This window comes from Cervus elaphus, chromosome 9 (genome assembly GCF_910594005.1).
Source record: "Cervus elaphus chromosome 9, mCerEla1.1, whole genome shotgun sequence".
NCBI classification, from domain to species: Eukaryota; Metazoa; Chordata; class Mammalia; order Artiodactyla; family Cervidae; genus Cervus; species Cervus elaphus.
Genome location: NC_057823.1, coordinates 40,507,795 through 40,521,366, shown reverse-complemented (window position 1 = coordinate 40,521,366; position 13,572 = coordinate 40,507,795). Strand labels below are relative to the sequence as shown.

The following is a 13,572-nucleotide window of genomic DNA, read 5'->3' as shown; positions in this document are numbered from 1 at the left end:
GTCTGGAGCAGGCTGACCTCAGCTTTAGCTCTACAGCTTGTTTTGGGCCGATGAGACCGGCCACACCTGGCCACCAGAACCTTGGCCGCAAGCAGTGGGCGCCCCCTCCGCTTGTACCAAACCAGATCACACACCTTTATTATCCTCAAAATGTAACAAACGGGGTAAGAAATCCCTCCCTCCCGCCCCACCCTCCCACCCCCCCGCAGTCCAAGGGAAGCATTTAAAAAGCCCCGCAATCAGGCCAGGAGTCCGCGGGTGGGGCTCGGGACGCCGGGCGCCCTCTATACGGCTGTAGTCCTCCCGAACAAGGGGATGGAGACCGGCAGGCGCCAAGCTCCGTGCTCCAGTGGCTCTCGGCTGCTTAGCTCTGAGTCGGTCCAGCTGGGGAAGACCCGGCGGCCGCGGTCCGCCTGCAGACAGAGCGCAGGGCAGGGCGGCGCGGGCCGCGGGGCGCTGGGCAGGTGCAGAGCCGACGTGTAGCCCCGATCCAAGAAGAGCGGCTTGTAGCTGGGTGGCGGCTGCTCCTGTTTCTCCGCGCTGTCGCGGCGGCTCAGAAATGGCGTAACGATCTTGCGGTAGAGGCCGCGCGTGTCCGTGAGCACCTCGCTGTAGGGCGGCGGCGGCTCGGCCATCATCACCGCCTCTTCGTAGCACGGTGGCTTGGACATGTCCGATTCCGCTGTGAAGTGGGAAAGCAGTCCGCGGGTTTGAGGCCGACTCAGCCTCCCGCAGAGGCCTCGGCCAGCCCCAGCCCACTCCCTCTAACTAGGTTCGCTGGAGAGGCTTTCCCGTGGAAGCCCCGCAGGAGAGCAGCGAGCCCTCCTCTCTCCGCCTGCCGAGGCCTCGCCCACCCTAATGAGCCCGGCCACCCCCTGGCGCACGCGGTACTTACCTTGGCGGGGGTAGCTCCAGGGCCGCGGCGGCACGGAGAGGTGCGGCGGCGGCGGGTGCGGAAGCGCGTGGTGGTGTGCGTGCGGGTGCGCGTGTGGCTGCGCGGGCCCGTGGTGCAGCAGCGGGTGCACGTGCACGTGCTGGTGGGCGTGCGCCGGCGCCTCAAGACGGCCGCGGTGAGGGGGTGGCGGGGGCGCCAGGCCCGGGGGACTCCCTGCCAGGCTGCCCTCAAGCTCAAGGGGCTCCAGCTCAAGGGCGCGCAGGTTCTGCTCACGCAGCCGCTCCTCCTGGCGCCGTTTGAGGCGGCGGCGCAGGAAGCTGCAAAAGCAGCAGAGTAGGACGATGAGACCCCAGATGAGCCAGAAACCGGCAAAGCACGTGAGGAACGTGTAGGTGCCCTGGGACATAACCATGGCGGCGGCGCGGGCGGCGGGTCCTCGGCTGCTTCACTGGACAATGGGTTCCTCGACGTGGCCCCGGGCCCGCGCCAAGCTCCCAGACGCCGCCAGCGTCACTCGAGGACCCGCGGCCGGGGGCTGCCCGCAGCTGGGCTCAAGTCGTGCGCGCGCCGGCGGGGAGCAGCAGCAGCAGCGGCGCCCGTTCCTTCCCATGGCGCCGGCAGGCGCGCTGGAGGGCCTCACCCGGGACCGCGTGGAACCTGTGGGACAGACAGGGCGCGGTGAAGGCGCGCTGCAGCCCCCGACGACTTCCTTGCCCACGCAGGTGCCCTGCGCATTCCCGGGGAAGCCTCCTCTGCGGAACCCCCGCACTCCGCGGGGGCCCGGTGACGTCACCAGGGATGACGTCACGCCCGAGGTTTCCCCGGTAGGGCTTTCCCGTATCTGAGACCGGGCTGCCGCCACCGCCGCCTCCCATCCGAGGTGATTCCAGGCCGGCCAGCAGGGGGCGGGCGAAGGCCAGGTTCAGCTTCAGTGTTCCTGAGAGATTCTCCATCCGCATCTCGCGGGTGCAGGGTACCCCAGCTCCGAAAGGGCTTCAGTCTGCCCATAGGCAGACACCCAGGGCGCTGAAGGGGAGCCACTGCGCGGTTGCTTTGCGGCGGGGAAAAGGTGGTTCACCTCCTAGGCCCCACGAGCAACCCGCTGGGGCCCAGCTTCAGCCTGTGCATACGCACCTGGTAACGTCTGGCGTCTTAGACCTTGTTCCCGCTCCCAAACCTGGCTGCCCAGAGCTTGGAACATTCCGGCCCGCACCGCGGCCTCCTGGTTGTCTCAGCTCTTGTAGGGGGGATCAGGCGGACGGTTCTTAGTGGCTACTGCGTGCTACCAGCTTGTCTTTGTCTGAGCCGAACATGCCGCCGAGCGTGGGCCGTTCCCTCTTTTCCTTTCCTCTAGGCGCCTCCGCTCGCTGAATCCCATCTCCGTCTCCGCTTCCCGAGCCTCCTACCCATGCGCAGCCCGACTTGGCCCTGCCCTTCTAGCTCCAGGCCGCCATGTCCCTTCCCCCAACTCCTTTCCCTCTCTGCAGAGGGTAGGGAAACTAGCTCAAGTAATTGGTACCGCCTGGGCCCACATCACTTCAGATGGGCACTTCCAGTTCCACTTCCTCTCCACAGTCAGGGTTGAGAGGGGAAGCTTGCATCGTAAGAGGTATGTAGGAGGGGAGCCCTGACTTTGGAGGGACAGTGGCAGGCAACTGTTCACCACCCCCTCAGAACAGGAATGAGCTCTTCTTGAATGCCTCACATCCAAGGCGTTTCACATACAGTAACCTTTTGGGGTAACGAATTATTCCTGTTTTACAGATTTTACACAGTTAGCAGCTGTGTGGATGGCAGGTGATGGTTCTATAATTTGAATCCAAGCCTGGCCACAAAACCCTAGCCTGGGGTGTTAGTGCTGCCTCCTGAGCTATTTTGTGGGTCTCTTTGGACTCCCCGTCCCCCATCCTCAGCATGCCCAGCCAAGGCACACATATATTCAGCTCTGGGCATCACAGTGGGCTTGAGCCCCAAGCTGAGGACCCCACATTAAACTTAGACTGGTCTGAGAGCAAGCTGGGGGGAAGCCAGGCCGCCCAGTATACCCCACACTTCTCCCCAGATGGCTCCTGTCTGACTCCGCGGCTGCTCTGTGCCATGTGCCACTTGGTGCCCATGCCAGTCCCTTTCTCCTGGGCCTCCATTCCAGAACAGACAATGGCAGGAACAATAGCTCCACCCGTCCCCTTCACAACCCCACCATGAGGCTGCCATGGCGACGCAGCCCAGATAAAAACACGATGCTGCCAGTCATTGGGGGTTAATTAAATCTGTTCTCCTTTTCCTGAGCCCACAGGAATTTTCAGGAATGCTCTGAGGAAGCTGGCACTAACTAGGTGCCTCCTTGGCTTGCAGGGCCGGAACAGCTCTGGGTCACAGAAGCACTTCTGGGGCTGGAGGTGATGCAGTTTAGCTGACTCCAACGCCAAGGACTGTCTGCTGTGTGAAGCCTTGTTTTAGAATCCTTCCATGCAGAATAATCTTATGTAATCAATACCACCTTCCTACTGTGGGGGTCATGCCCATCTGATGGACGAGACAGGCTTAGAAAAGGAAATGACTTGCCCAAGGTCACACAGCTAATAAGGCGAAGAGCTAGGATTTAGCCTGACTCTGAATCCAAAGTCTGTGTTGAAACACTTTCCCCTAAATGATGAGTGTGATATTTAAATAAGTATGTGTGAACACTCAGCACAGGAGATTTGGTACCTGTGGGGGCACTGGCCAGGTTGGCCAGCCTGTAGTCAAAATGCACCTTCCTGCACCTTTTCACCAAAACTTGGTGCTTCTGCCGACCAGCCCTCAGTTCAAGAGTGGGAAAAGGCTACAGGGTGAAGGAGAGGTGGAATGGCAGCTCTAGGGTTAATAAGGAACAAAGGACAGGGACTCTGCCCTGAGGGGTCTAGCTCAGCTCGTTGGGCATTAGGGGGACAGACAGGCCAAACCCAAGACCCGCTGGGTGCCACTGTCGACTCTCTAGTCTACCAAATGGATGTGATCCCCAGCGAGAAGGTGGTGTTGAAGATCATGTTAAGACGTGATCATCAACGTATGATCATGTAAGATCATAGAAGAGGCATAGAACAAGGCCTGACACACAGTAGACAGGCCTTGGTGGGTATTTTTATTTCTATTTAGCTAAATACCAGCCAAGTGACGGAACTATTGCTGAATTGTACAGACTTGGCCACCGTGGTTCTGAGAGAGAAAGTCTGCATACAGTCTCAGCTGAGTTGGCCCTCTGGCCTCACACTGACTCCAGTGCCTAATGTGGAGGGGAGCAATGACAAATGCCTCTGGGGCTGCTGCTTCATCCTGGTGGTCCAGCAGGCCCAGATGGCAGGAATCCTGCCTGAGCCTCCCTCCTGATCTGGAGGGAGTTGCTCAGTAACATCTCATCTAATTCACAGTAGATGCCCACTATATAAATGTCAAGGGATTCATTCAGACTTTTCCAAGGGCTTTTCCTAAGCCAAGTTTCTCAAAGCCTTTCCAAAGTATTATTCCTTTACCCCTTCACGCCTCGTGCATGCTCCTGGCAGGTCTGGAAAGCCCTTCAGATGCAGACCCTCTGCCTGTTGCTTACAGCAGCTCATCTTCTCCATCCCCTGCAGACACATGCCTGGTCCTTAGTAAATACCAACTCCAGCTGTGTGCTGGGAGCAGAGCCTTCAGCCAGGCTTATCCTTAAGACTGCTGTTTTATGCTTTGTTTTCTGTTTGTTTCCTCCTCATTCTCTTTACTTACCTTCTTGTGGGTTATTTAGACATTTTTCAGGGTTCCATCTTGATTTCTTTGTGGAGTTTCCGAGTATATCGCTTTGTAGGGTTTTCTTAGGCCATGCCCTCACTGGGAGCACGGCGGGGGGTGGGACTGAGACCTGGGGAGGGTTATGTTGTCTCAGTTTCCTCATCAGTGGAGAAGAGTGAGCTAATCCATGCAAAGGGCTTAGAGACACCCCAAAACATGAGCACTGCTGCCCACAGTTTCAGAGCTGGGGGTGCAGACGTGTGTGCCCCAGGGCTGGATGCCGCAGAGTTTTCTCTCAGTCACCTTATAAACTAGGTGAGCATTCTGCCCATCTGACAGATAAGAACACTGCTCAGACAGATTAATGGTCTCTGGGGCCTGGTACACTGCTGTGTGTACCTCCCACACTGTTCCTCTGCATAAAGCATTCTAGCACCCTAACCTTAGACCCCAAAGATCTGCTGCTGGGTCTTTTATCTCCGCAAAGAGCCCACCATTTACACCATCTGCCAAGTCCTGTTGTTTTTAGCCCTCAGAGTTATGTGTCTTCATCTGTCCACTTTCTTTTGTCCACCTGTCACTGCTGGCTTGGCCAAGCCACTGTCCTCTCTCACCTGGGCTTCCATGACCATTGCGACCACTTTCTCTGCTTCCACACGGTGCTCCTGCTTGGCCTGCCATTCTCCACACTGCCTGTTTCCCCCAGGCCTTCTATGAACCCAGCTGCAACACGGCCTCACTGCTCTGGCCCCAGCACTTGCTCCTCAGCCTTTCGGTCTCACCTGTCACCTCCCTGGACGTGTCAGTTTCCAGCTCCCTCACTGCCCCCCAGGGCTGGCTGAGAAGTCCAGCAATATTGATCACAGTGTTCTGTAGTCACTTGTGTCCAACACGAGGGCTACGTCTGTCTTCATCATCTGGCATATAGTAGCTCAAAAACCACTTGTTGAAGGAGTAACTGGAGGTGTTCAGTTACCTGTTTGGTCTTTTACCTGTCTGACAAGGAACGTCTCAAAAGCTAGGTCTGCATCTAGTTCATTCCTGGGACATGTTGCCCATTCACCAAAACATCACTGATAACCAAGCTATCACCAGCTCTCAGCCCTCACAGGGAGGTTTATAAACAAGCTGAGGATACATACATCTACGTGAATAAAAGGAAAAGTCTATGTGGAGATTAAGATGTGTACCAGGGGCTCTGAGGTGGAAAGAGGAAAGGGGTTCTGGGTCACAAGAGGAAGCCCTGGACATGAGCCCAGAGCTGCTAGTCCTGTGAAGGAAGAGGAATTCAGGCCAGGGGACAGAGGAGAGAGGGGGGAGAGTGGTGTATAGAATGAGGGTGGGGTAGGAAAGGTGACCACTCACCTGTCCTGCGTGCCCTCCCTGCATATGCCAAGTCCCTTGCTAACCTCTTTACATTCATTGCCTCAGGCAGGAGGGTGCTCAGTCACTCAGTCCAACTCTTTGCAACCCCATGGACTACAGCCTCTGTCCATTGAAATTTCCTCTGTCTATAGGATGTTCCTCTGTCCATAGAATTTTCCAGGCAAGAATACTAAAGTGGGTTGTCATTTCCTACTCCAGGGGATCTTTCCTGGCCCAGGGATCAAATCCGAGTCTCCTGCATTGGCATGCAGATTCTTTACCACTGCATCACCTTGGGAGGTAAAGTTTGCATGCGTGCATGCTAAGTCGCTTCAGTCCAACTCTTTGTGACCCCATGGACTGTAGCCCGTCAGGCTCCTCTGTCTATGGGATTTTCCAGGCAAGAATACTGGAGTCGGTTGCCATTTCCTTCTCCAAGGCAGGAGGGAGATGCTGTCATCCCCACTCTACAGGCAGGGAGCTGGGGCCACTTCAGGCCCACGTGGCCTGTGGGCTTATGAAATCCAGGGAACTGTAGAATCTGGCAGGAAGGTCATTTCAGGGAAGCACTGGTGACATTTTTACACTCCTCTCACACCAAGACAAATGAACTGAAACCAGAGAAAAGTGACAGGAACCGTCCCAGCTGCCACCATCAGGCAGGCATGGAGCTGGCCAGAACCTTATTCCCAGCGAGGCCAAGGTACTGGCTTGACACACTTCACCTGCTGGCATCTCTGTGATCCAACCTCAGCACCAGGCCAGGAACCCAGGGCTTGGGAAACTGCAAATGGGACAAAAGATGGGGGCCCTAGGGCGTTGGTGTCTACTCAGATCTGCCCCTCCAAGGGAGGTGGCCACAGCTTGGGGTGGGGGGGGTAGGGGGAAAGCAGAGGGGATTATACCCTCCTTTGAGGGGCTGCCTGGTGAACACACAGAGCACTGAGCAGGGAGACCTGGGTTCAAATCCTCCTTCTGCCCAGCTGTGTAAACCCATCCCAGCTATTCCCATGCCTGAACTGAATTTTCTTCACCTATAAGACAGAAATGATGAGACCAGCCTGGCAGTGCCAAGGGAGGAGCAGAATTGATGTGGGATGTGAAAATACTTCAAGACCAGCATACACAGCTGCACTTGACAAACGAAACTGCCAGCACCTTGCAGCCTTAATAGTTCAAATGTGTTAACTGGCCATGGTGCCACATCTACACAAGCCTGGAGGTAGTCCAGCAAAAACTGCCTTCACTTTCTCATGGGTCAGAGGTCTCAGCCTTGTGACTCAGGCTGGACACTGTTTGTGGACATGGTTTGTTGACCCATAATCATTTTTTAAAAAAATATTATGATTAGTTGTCAACATTTAAAAATTAGGAGATTTTTACATAAACGTCTGGATTTTTGGTTCACCTTGAAAATTGGACAACTTGGTCATACCAAGTCCACATTCTGACATGGTGACCTAGACTGCAGCTGATTAGTGCTCTAGTCCACCTGGGTCCTGAAGCCATTTGGGTTTCCAACCCCTGAGCTAGACTGAGCACCCAGGGGCCAGCAGTGCATGGGCCTATTATTGCTAAATTCCTTCTGCTACCGCCAAGGTTACAAGCTGACCAGGCCACAGAGCCCACAAACCAAGGAATGAAGCCTCAGGGATTTCCAGGGGACTGAGGTAGCCCTCACTGCTCAACTTCTACTAGAGAGAGGGAGGGAAGGAGGCAGCCCGGCAGTAGCTGGTCCTATAGAGCATCTGGAGGAGCAAGAATCTGGCTGCTATTGCCAGAAAAAGGAAAGGGGTACCAAGACCTAAAACACAGGGAATATCCTCACTGGAGGAATGTGGAAGAAGGTTAAGAAAGCTCCTCTAGAAGACTCTACAGTTCTTTTCTGCCTGGGTCACAAGAGATGTATGAAGCAATACCACAGCAGAGAGGGGCCATGCCAGTAGAGAAACTAACCTAGCTCCACCACTTACTGATTGCGCAGCCTTGGACAAGTCACTTCACTTCCCTGAGCCTTGGAGTCATCATCTCTAAAGTGGGGATCATAAACTTACCTTGCACAATGTTGTAAGGACTAAGGAGATCATGGATGCAGAGCGCTCAACACAGGTCTCCGACAAAGCAGGAACAGAATGAAAGGAGCCTGTGAGTAATTCCAAAGGCACTCCTGCCTGTGGGAGATTCAGGCCTGACTTAGGACACCACCCATCTAAGGGCATCTTTGCCTCAAATGCCTAGCTAATGGTCACCTGTGATACCCAGGACACCTCCCTGGATGGGAAAGGAGACCCCAGGATGGTTGTGATCACTGGGATATTGGGTCCAAGGCCTGCAGTCGGGGCTGGCATCTGCTGAGTCAGGCCTAGGAGAGCTGGCAGGAGGGCCCTTTCTCTCCCCCAGCAAGCTGCCCACTGAGGGGAGGTTGGGAGGGGAGCCAGAGGTCATTTCCTCTGACTCAGCAGCCATTCTGCCCTCAGAGGAGCTCCCCTGGAGGACAGGGCATCTCCATGTGGCGCTGGCCTGCCTGCTGGCCAACCTGCATGCCACCCAGCACAGTCTGGGCTTTGTGCTCAGACAAGAAAGGGACACTTGTGATCCAGACAATGGGCTGGGTGCTCCCATTTGGCCTGGGCTTCAGCTTCCCTGGATCAGCTGTGTCCTTCGCTCCTGCCTACGCTGCTCCTACCCCTCCCTGGAGAATGTGGCTTGAGAAGAGGAGCAGAGAGACCCACCGTGGGCCCAAGCTACCATTTGGCACATGCTCTGGCCATGAGGAGGAGGGAGGTGAGCATCTTTCCTCTTCCCTGGTAGGGACCGTCGCCTCTCAAGCGCCCAACTCATGGCAGGCCATTTCGCTGGCGGTGGGTGCGGTAGGGTAGGGGGATCGGGGAGGGGGTGGGAGGTTGGTGTGGCGGGGTACGGACCCCGGACCCTTGCCTCCTCCTCCCATGGCAGGCCCAGTGGCTGGGCCGCCCCCACGTTTGCTGCCACCCCAGGAGCCCTGCTGCGACGACTGTAGCCACGTGGGAGCCAGCTCGTGCCCACGGGGCCGATCGCCCCCCACCCCCACCCTCGACGGCTGTGGAGGCAGGCACATCCTGACAGGGCCAGAGGGGCGAAGTTCCCCCCACCGCGAGAGGGAGAGTCCCCCTCTCCCTGCGCCCCTGGGATGCGGCCCCTCGTGAGGTGGGGGAGGGGGCGTCGCCGCCCTGCAGCCGCGTTGCCGGGGAGCGCAACCCCGTTGCTGTGGCAACCGTTTCCAAGCGAACTGGCGGCGGCTCGCGCCCCGCTCCTCGGCTCACTGGCGCCCTCCCTCTCCCCTCCCTCCCTCCCTCCCTCCGCTGTGGGCTGGGGGAGGGGCTGGCCGAGGCGGGGGTCCGAGGCGGCGACCCGGGGCCAGGGAGCGGAGGCGCCCGCGGGGAGGGGCTCAGCCCCGGGACCATCTTTTGCCTGCGCTCCGGACCCGATCGGCCCGCCGCCGCTGTACTCACGGGCCCAGGCATCCTCCTTGAGCTCTTCCTCCTGGCTCAGGGCGAGCGGCGCCGGCCCCGCGGATACAGCCCCAGACCCGGGGGAGGCGGCGGCCCCAGGGAGCTGACTGTGGCAGCGAAGGCGGCTCCGAGCGCTGGGCTGGAGCCGCGGGGCGCGCGCACGGGCGCGTACACGGCGCGTACCGAGTCCGGCGTGCGCGCGCGCGGCAGCCAGCAGAGTGCCCCCCACCCCCGTCCCTCGCTGCCGAGGAGGCTGTCCCGGGAGCGAAAGGCGGAGGACCCGAAACCCACCTGCCGCATCCGAGACTCAGCAGGAAGGGCGCCAGGCTCACCCTGCACAGGGAATGCTCACCCCACGCCACACAACTGGCAACAGGCTGTCTGGACCTGGCACACGCTGGCAGACCCCGTGCAGGCCGTCGTCCGCCGAACACACAGTATGCTGAGACAAGCAGCTGAGATGGAATACCCTGACACACACACAGTCACACACACACAGCTGAGATGGAGAACCCTCTCTCTCACACACACACACACACACACACAGCTCAACGCGGAGAGCACACACGTGTCCTGGCCCCGGTCACGTCCTGACAGGCACCGCACACACCACACGCATTGGGCAGGAGTTGGAGCAGGCGGGCACCCCACTGAATCTCCAACTTATAAATACATGGTCCACTCCCAACTCACATCAGTCCTTCCAGTGAATCAAGCCTGAATTTGCATTGAAAGGACTGATGCTGAAGCTGAAGCTCCAATCCTTTGGCCACCTGATGGGAAAAGCCGACTCATTGGAAAAGACCTTGATGCTGGGAAAGATTGAAGGCAGGGGAAGGGGACAACAGATGAGAGCTTGGATGGCATCACTGACTCAATGGACATGAGTTTGAGCAAACTCAGGGAGATGATGAAGGACAAGGAAGCCTGGTGTGCTGCAGTCCACAGGGTCGCAGAGTCAGACTCTACTGAGCAACTGAACAACAGCCCAACTCACAGCCCTCCCCACTGTGTTCCCCGCACACACTAGGACATGTCTAGTAAGAAGTAGCACATGGAGTACTAGTGCTAGATCTGTACATCTGGCCTCCAAGGGCTCTGTTCATCTTCAGGGAACAGAGGTGAGCTCTAGTCAGGGCCGCCACTGCCTAGGCTGAGTCTGATCCTGACTGTCCACCAGCCTCTTAATTGGGTTCTTTGTTTCCAGTCCAAATTCTCCTCCACACTTAGGGTGGTCTTCCAAAAAACATCCTGTACTCTCATGTTGGCCAGAACATTTTGGGTTGCAAGTGACAAAACCTCAAAATAAATAGGCTTGAGGCCTATTTGTGTAATGTAACTTTCCCGGTAACTAGACTGTCCAGGGGATTTTAAGCTATGGTTACAATTGGTTCCAGGTGTTCTAGCAATGCAATGAGGCATTTATCTGTTCTCTCCACTCAGCTTTCTTCTGTTTGCATCATTTTCAGGTAAATCTGCCTCCATGTGGTGGTGATGTTGACCCCACAGCTCTAGACGTAAGCCATCCATCCCTAGAGATGGATGAGAACACTGTCCATCAGTAGTTCAGGCAACCCCCCAGGCTCCTTTTGGATTTGTTTTGGCCAAGTGTACATAGGTGAACCAATCCAGGTATGGGTGAAGGGATATGTGTTCAGTCACCCAGTATCCATTCCCTTTTCTTTGAGCACCCTTATTTCACTATGGGACTCACCACACCCCCATCACTGGGGTACAGTACATCACACTGTACCCCTGATGTACAGTGGGTAGGTTCCCAGCCTGATCATTTGGACTCCTTCGATTTGAAGCTCGGTAGTGCAGACATAAACATGGCTGTAGCATCTTGCTTCTGGGGGTTGTGCTACCTGATGAACTGCCTAAGTCCTGGTTCTCTCAGCTCCTCTGTATCATTTTAACACGTTCTAAGTTAGCTATAGGACAGCTGTCACTTGCAACCAAAGACCCCTGACAGTGCCCCCGGGTCACATGCTCTAAGTGTATGTGTATAGAGAAAGTGCCAGCCCAGTCCCATCTGAACCATGACGACTAAGGGGAGTTTGCCCAAAGGAAACATGGGGTGCTTTTGTACATGTTAGGCAGACACCCTAACACAACCACCTAAAACCCTTCAGGACTGCCCCCACCTTCCAGATGAGACCCCACATCCTAACACAGCTTTCAAAACCCAGCATGGCAGTCTCCTTGATCTTGGCTCCAGCCACTGACCCACTAGAGGCTCTAGATCATTCATCTGACTCCTTTTCTGGGAACATCTGATTTTGTATCCTGGAGGGTCCCAACTGGACAAGTTTGTGACAAGGGGCCTCCTCCCTTGCTTTGTGTTGGCCCTCAGTCTCAGCCCTGTGGCAGCCCCAGCAGTTCTAGAATCATCTCTGCTATAGTGCTGATCACACTGGGTCCTACTGTTCCCACGTCTGCTTGCCTACCAGACTGAGTTCCAAGCTGGCAGGGGGGCCTCATCTCCATCTGGGTTCCCAGCTCTGATCACAATGCTGGATGGGGAGGAGATGAACTTGGGGAAGACTTGTTAGTAAGTAAATTCTGGAAGTTTCCTCTGCCAAGGATCCACTGTGGTAAGAACTTTAAAGTGGGTTGAACCCTTGCCAGGAAGTTCCCTGTGTGCCTACCTAGCCTAAGGGGAGTCTGGTGGAAGGTTTGCATGCATGCATGCTCAGTTGTGTCTTTGCGACCCTTTGGACTGTAGCGCTCCAGGCTCCTCTGTCCATGGGATTTCCCAGGCAAGAATACTGGAGTGGGTAGCCATTCTCCTCCCCAGGGGATCGTCCTGACCCAGGGATCGAACCAGCATGTCCTGCATTGGCAGGCAGATTCTTTCCCACTAGCACCATCAGGAGGTATGGACCTACCCGTCTACCTGGCATTCATTCACCCTCACACACCTGCCCAGAGCTGGGCTGCAGCCTCTGTACACTAATGCCTACCTACCCCGTCCTCAACCACCACAACAGAATTTGCTGTGCCTCAGGCCCCTACCTCTCACCTCCAGTTTCTTCACCTTCAGTTGGCTTCCTCTCAACCCTGCAATGGCCACTCACCAGCTGGAAGACCTAGGCAAAGCCCTCTCCCTACCCCACTGCCCTCAAATCAACAGAAGCAGTGGTGCATACTGCACATGCTGTCAAGAGCTGGGCTGCCGGTGACCCAAGGGCTCAGGAGGGTGACTGGCTACTTAAGTGAATTCGCACAGATGCTCTGCGAGGCAATGGGAAATCACACCCATCTTTCCAGACAAGGGTAGGGTCTATGCAAATACAGCTTGACAAGTGGCCAGGCTGGGACTTGAACCCAGAGCTGTCCAACTGCAAAGCTCAAGTGGCCTCTGTGGCTCTGGGTACCTGGCCCAAAGGCCAGGCACAAACCATTATAGGTGGTTGTAGCAGGGGCTGGAGTCATTGGGAGGCTACAGGAACAGGTCTGTGTAGTCTGGGACAGACTTGTGGTCAACAGGCTGTCAGTCCCGTCTCTGCGCAGGTCTCCTTCTAGGCCCAGTTCAACTGCTACCTTCAGAGAATTCTCCCTGATGCCCACATGGCTGGTCCACACCTGCCTCTGCCATGACCTAACTTGCAGCATCACCGGTGTGCATTTCTGCCCAGCCACATTTCCTGCTTCAGAAGCAGAGCAGAGGAATGGCTCTAATGCATGTGTACCGGCCCTGGGCAAATCATGGAGGTGTCCAGACAAGACAGACTGAGCAGGTGTTCCCCACAGGAGCTCCCACCCTACTCCACAGGTGGCTCCAAACCCACAGCTGGTGGCCAGGCCGCCTTGGTCTTGGAGGATACTGCCAGCTAAGCCTGCCTCTTCAGCACAGGCGGGGTCAGACCCATACCCTAGCGGGGACCCAAAGGCCACCAGAGCTTGGAGAGGTTACCCCAAGATCAGTCCTGAGGCCTTTAGGCCTTGGTGGAAGGGCAGCCTCCACCAGCCCCACTTCCAACCCCTTCCCCCTTCCAGCAGGGCCAGGGAAGCGAGGAGATCCCTGGACCACCAGGGCCAAGAAAGAGGCAGGCAGGGGCAGCTAGC

General features: G+C 56.6%; 1 protein-coding gene across 4 annotated transcripts; it reads right to left on the bottom strand.

Annotated features, from left to right (window-relative positions):
• Positions 1 to 111: 111 nt before the first annotated feature.
• Positions 112 to 10,243, bottom strand: PRR7 (proline rich 7, synaptic). 4 transcript variants are annotated; one of them, XM_043912395.1, is made up of 4 exons: positions 9,502 to 9,713; positions 8,065 to 8,181; positions 896 to 1,552; positions 112 to 682 (listed from the first exon to the last, which is right to left on the bottom strand). In XM_043912395.1, the coding sequence occupies exons 3-4, from the start codon at positions 1,305 to 1,307 to the stop codon at positions 285 to 287; spliced, it is 810 nt and encodes a 269-aa protein (XP_043768330.1). In that variant the 5' UTR covers positions 1,308 to 1,552; positions 8,065 to 8,181; positions 9,502 to 9,713; the 3' UTR covers positions 112 to 284. The 4 variants fall into 4 exon arrangements, with proteins under 4 accessions (XP_043768330.1, XP_043768333.1, XP_043768331.1 ...); XM_043912398.1 differs by lacking the exons at positions 8,065 to 8,181; positions 9,502 to 9,713 and adding an exon at positions 9,793 to 10,243; XM_043912396.1 differs by lacking the exon at positions 8,065 to 8,181.
• Positions 10,244 to 13,572: the final 3,329 nt, after the last annotated feature.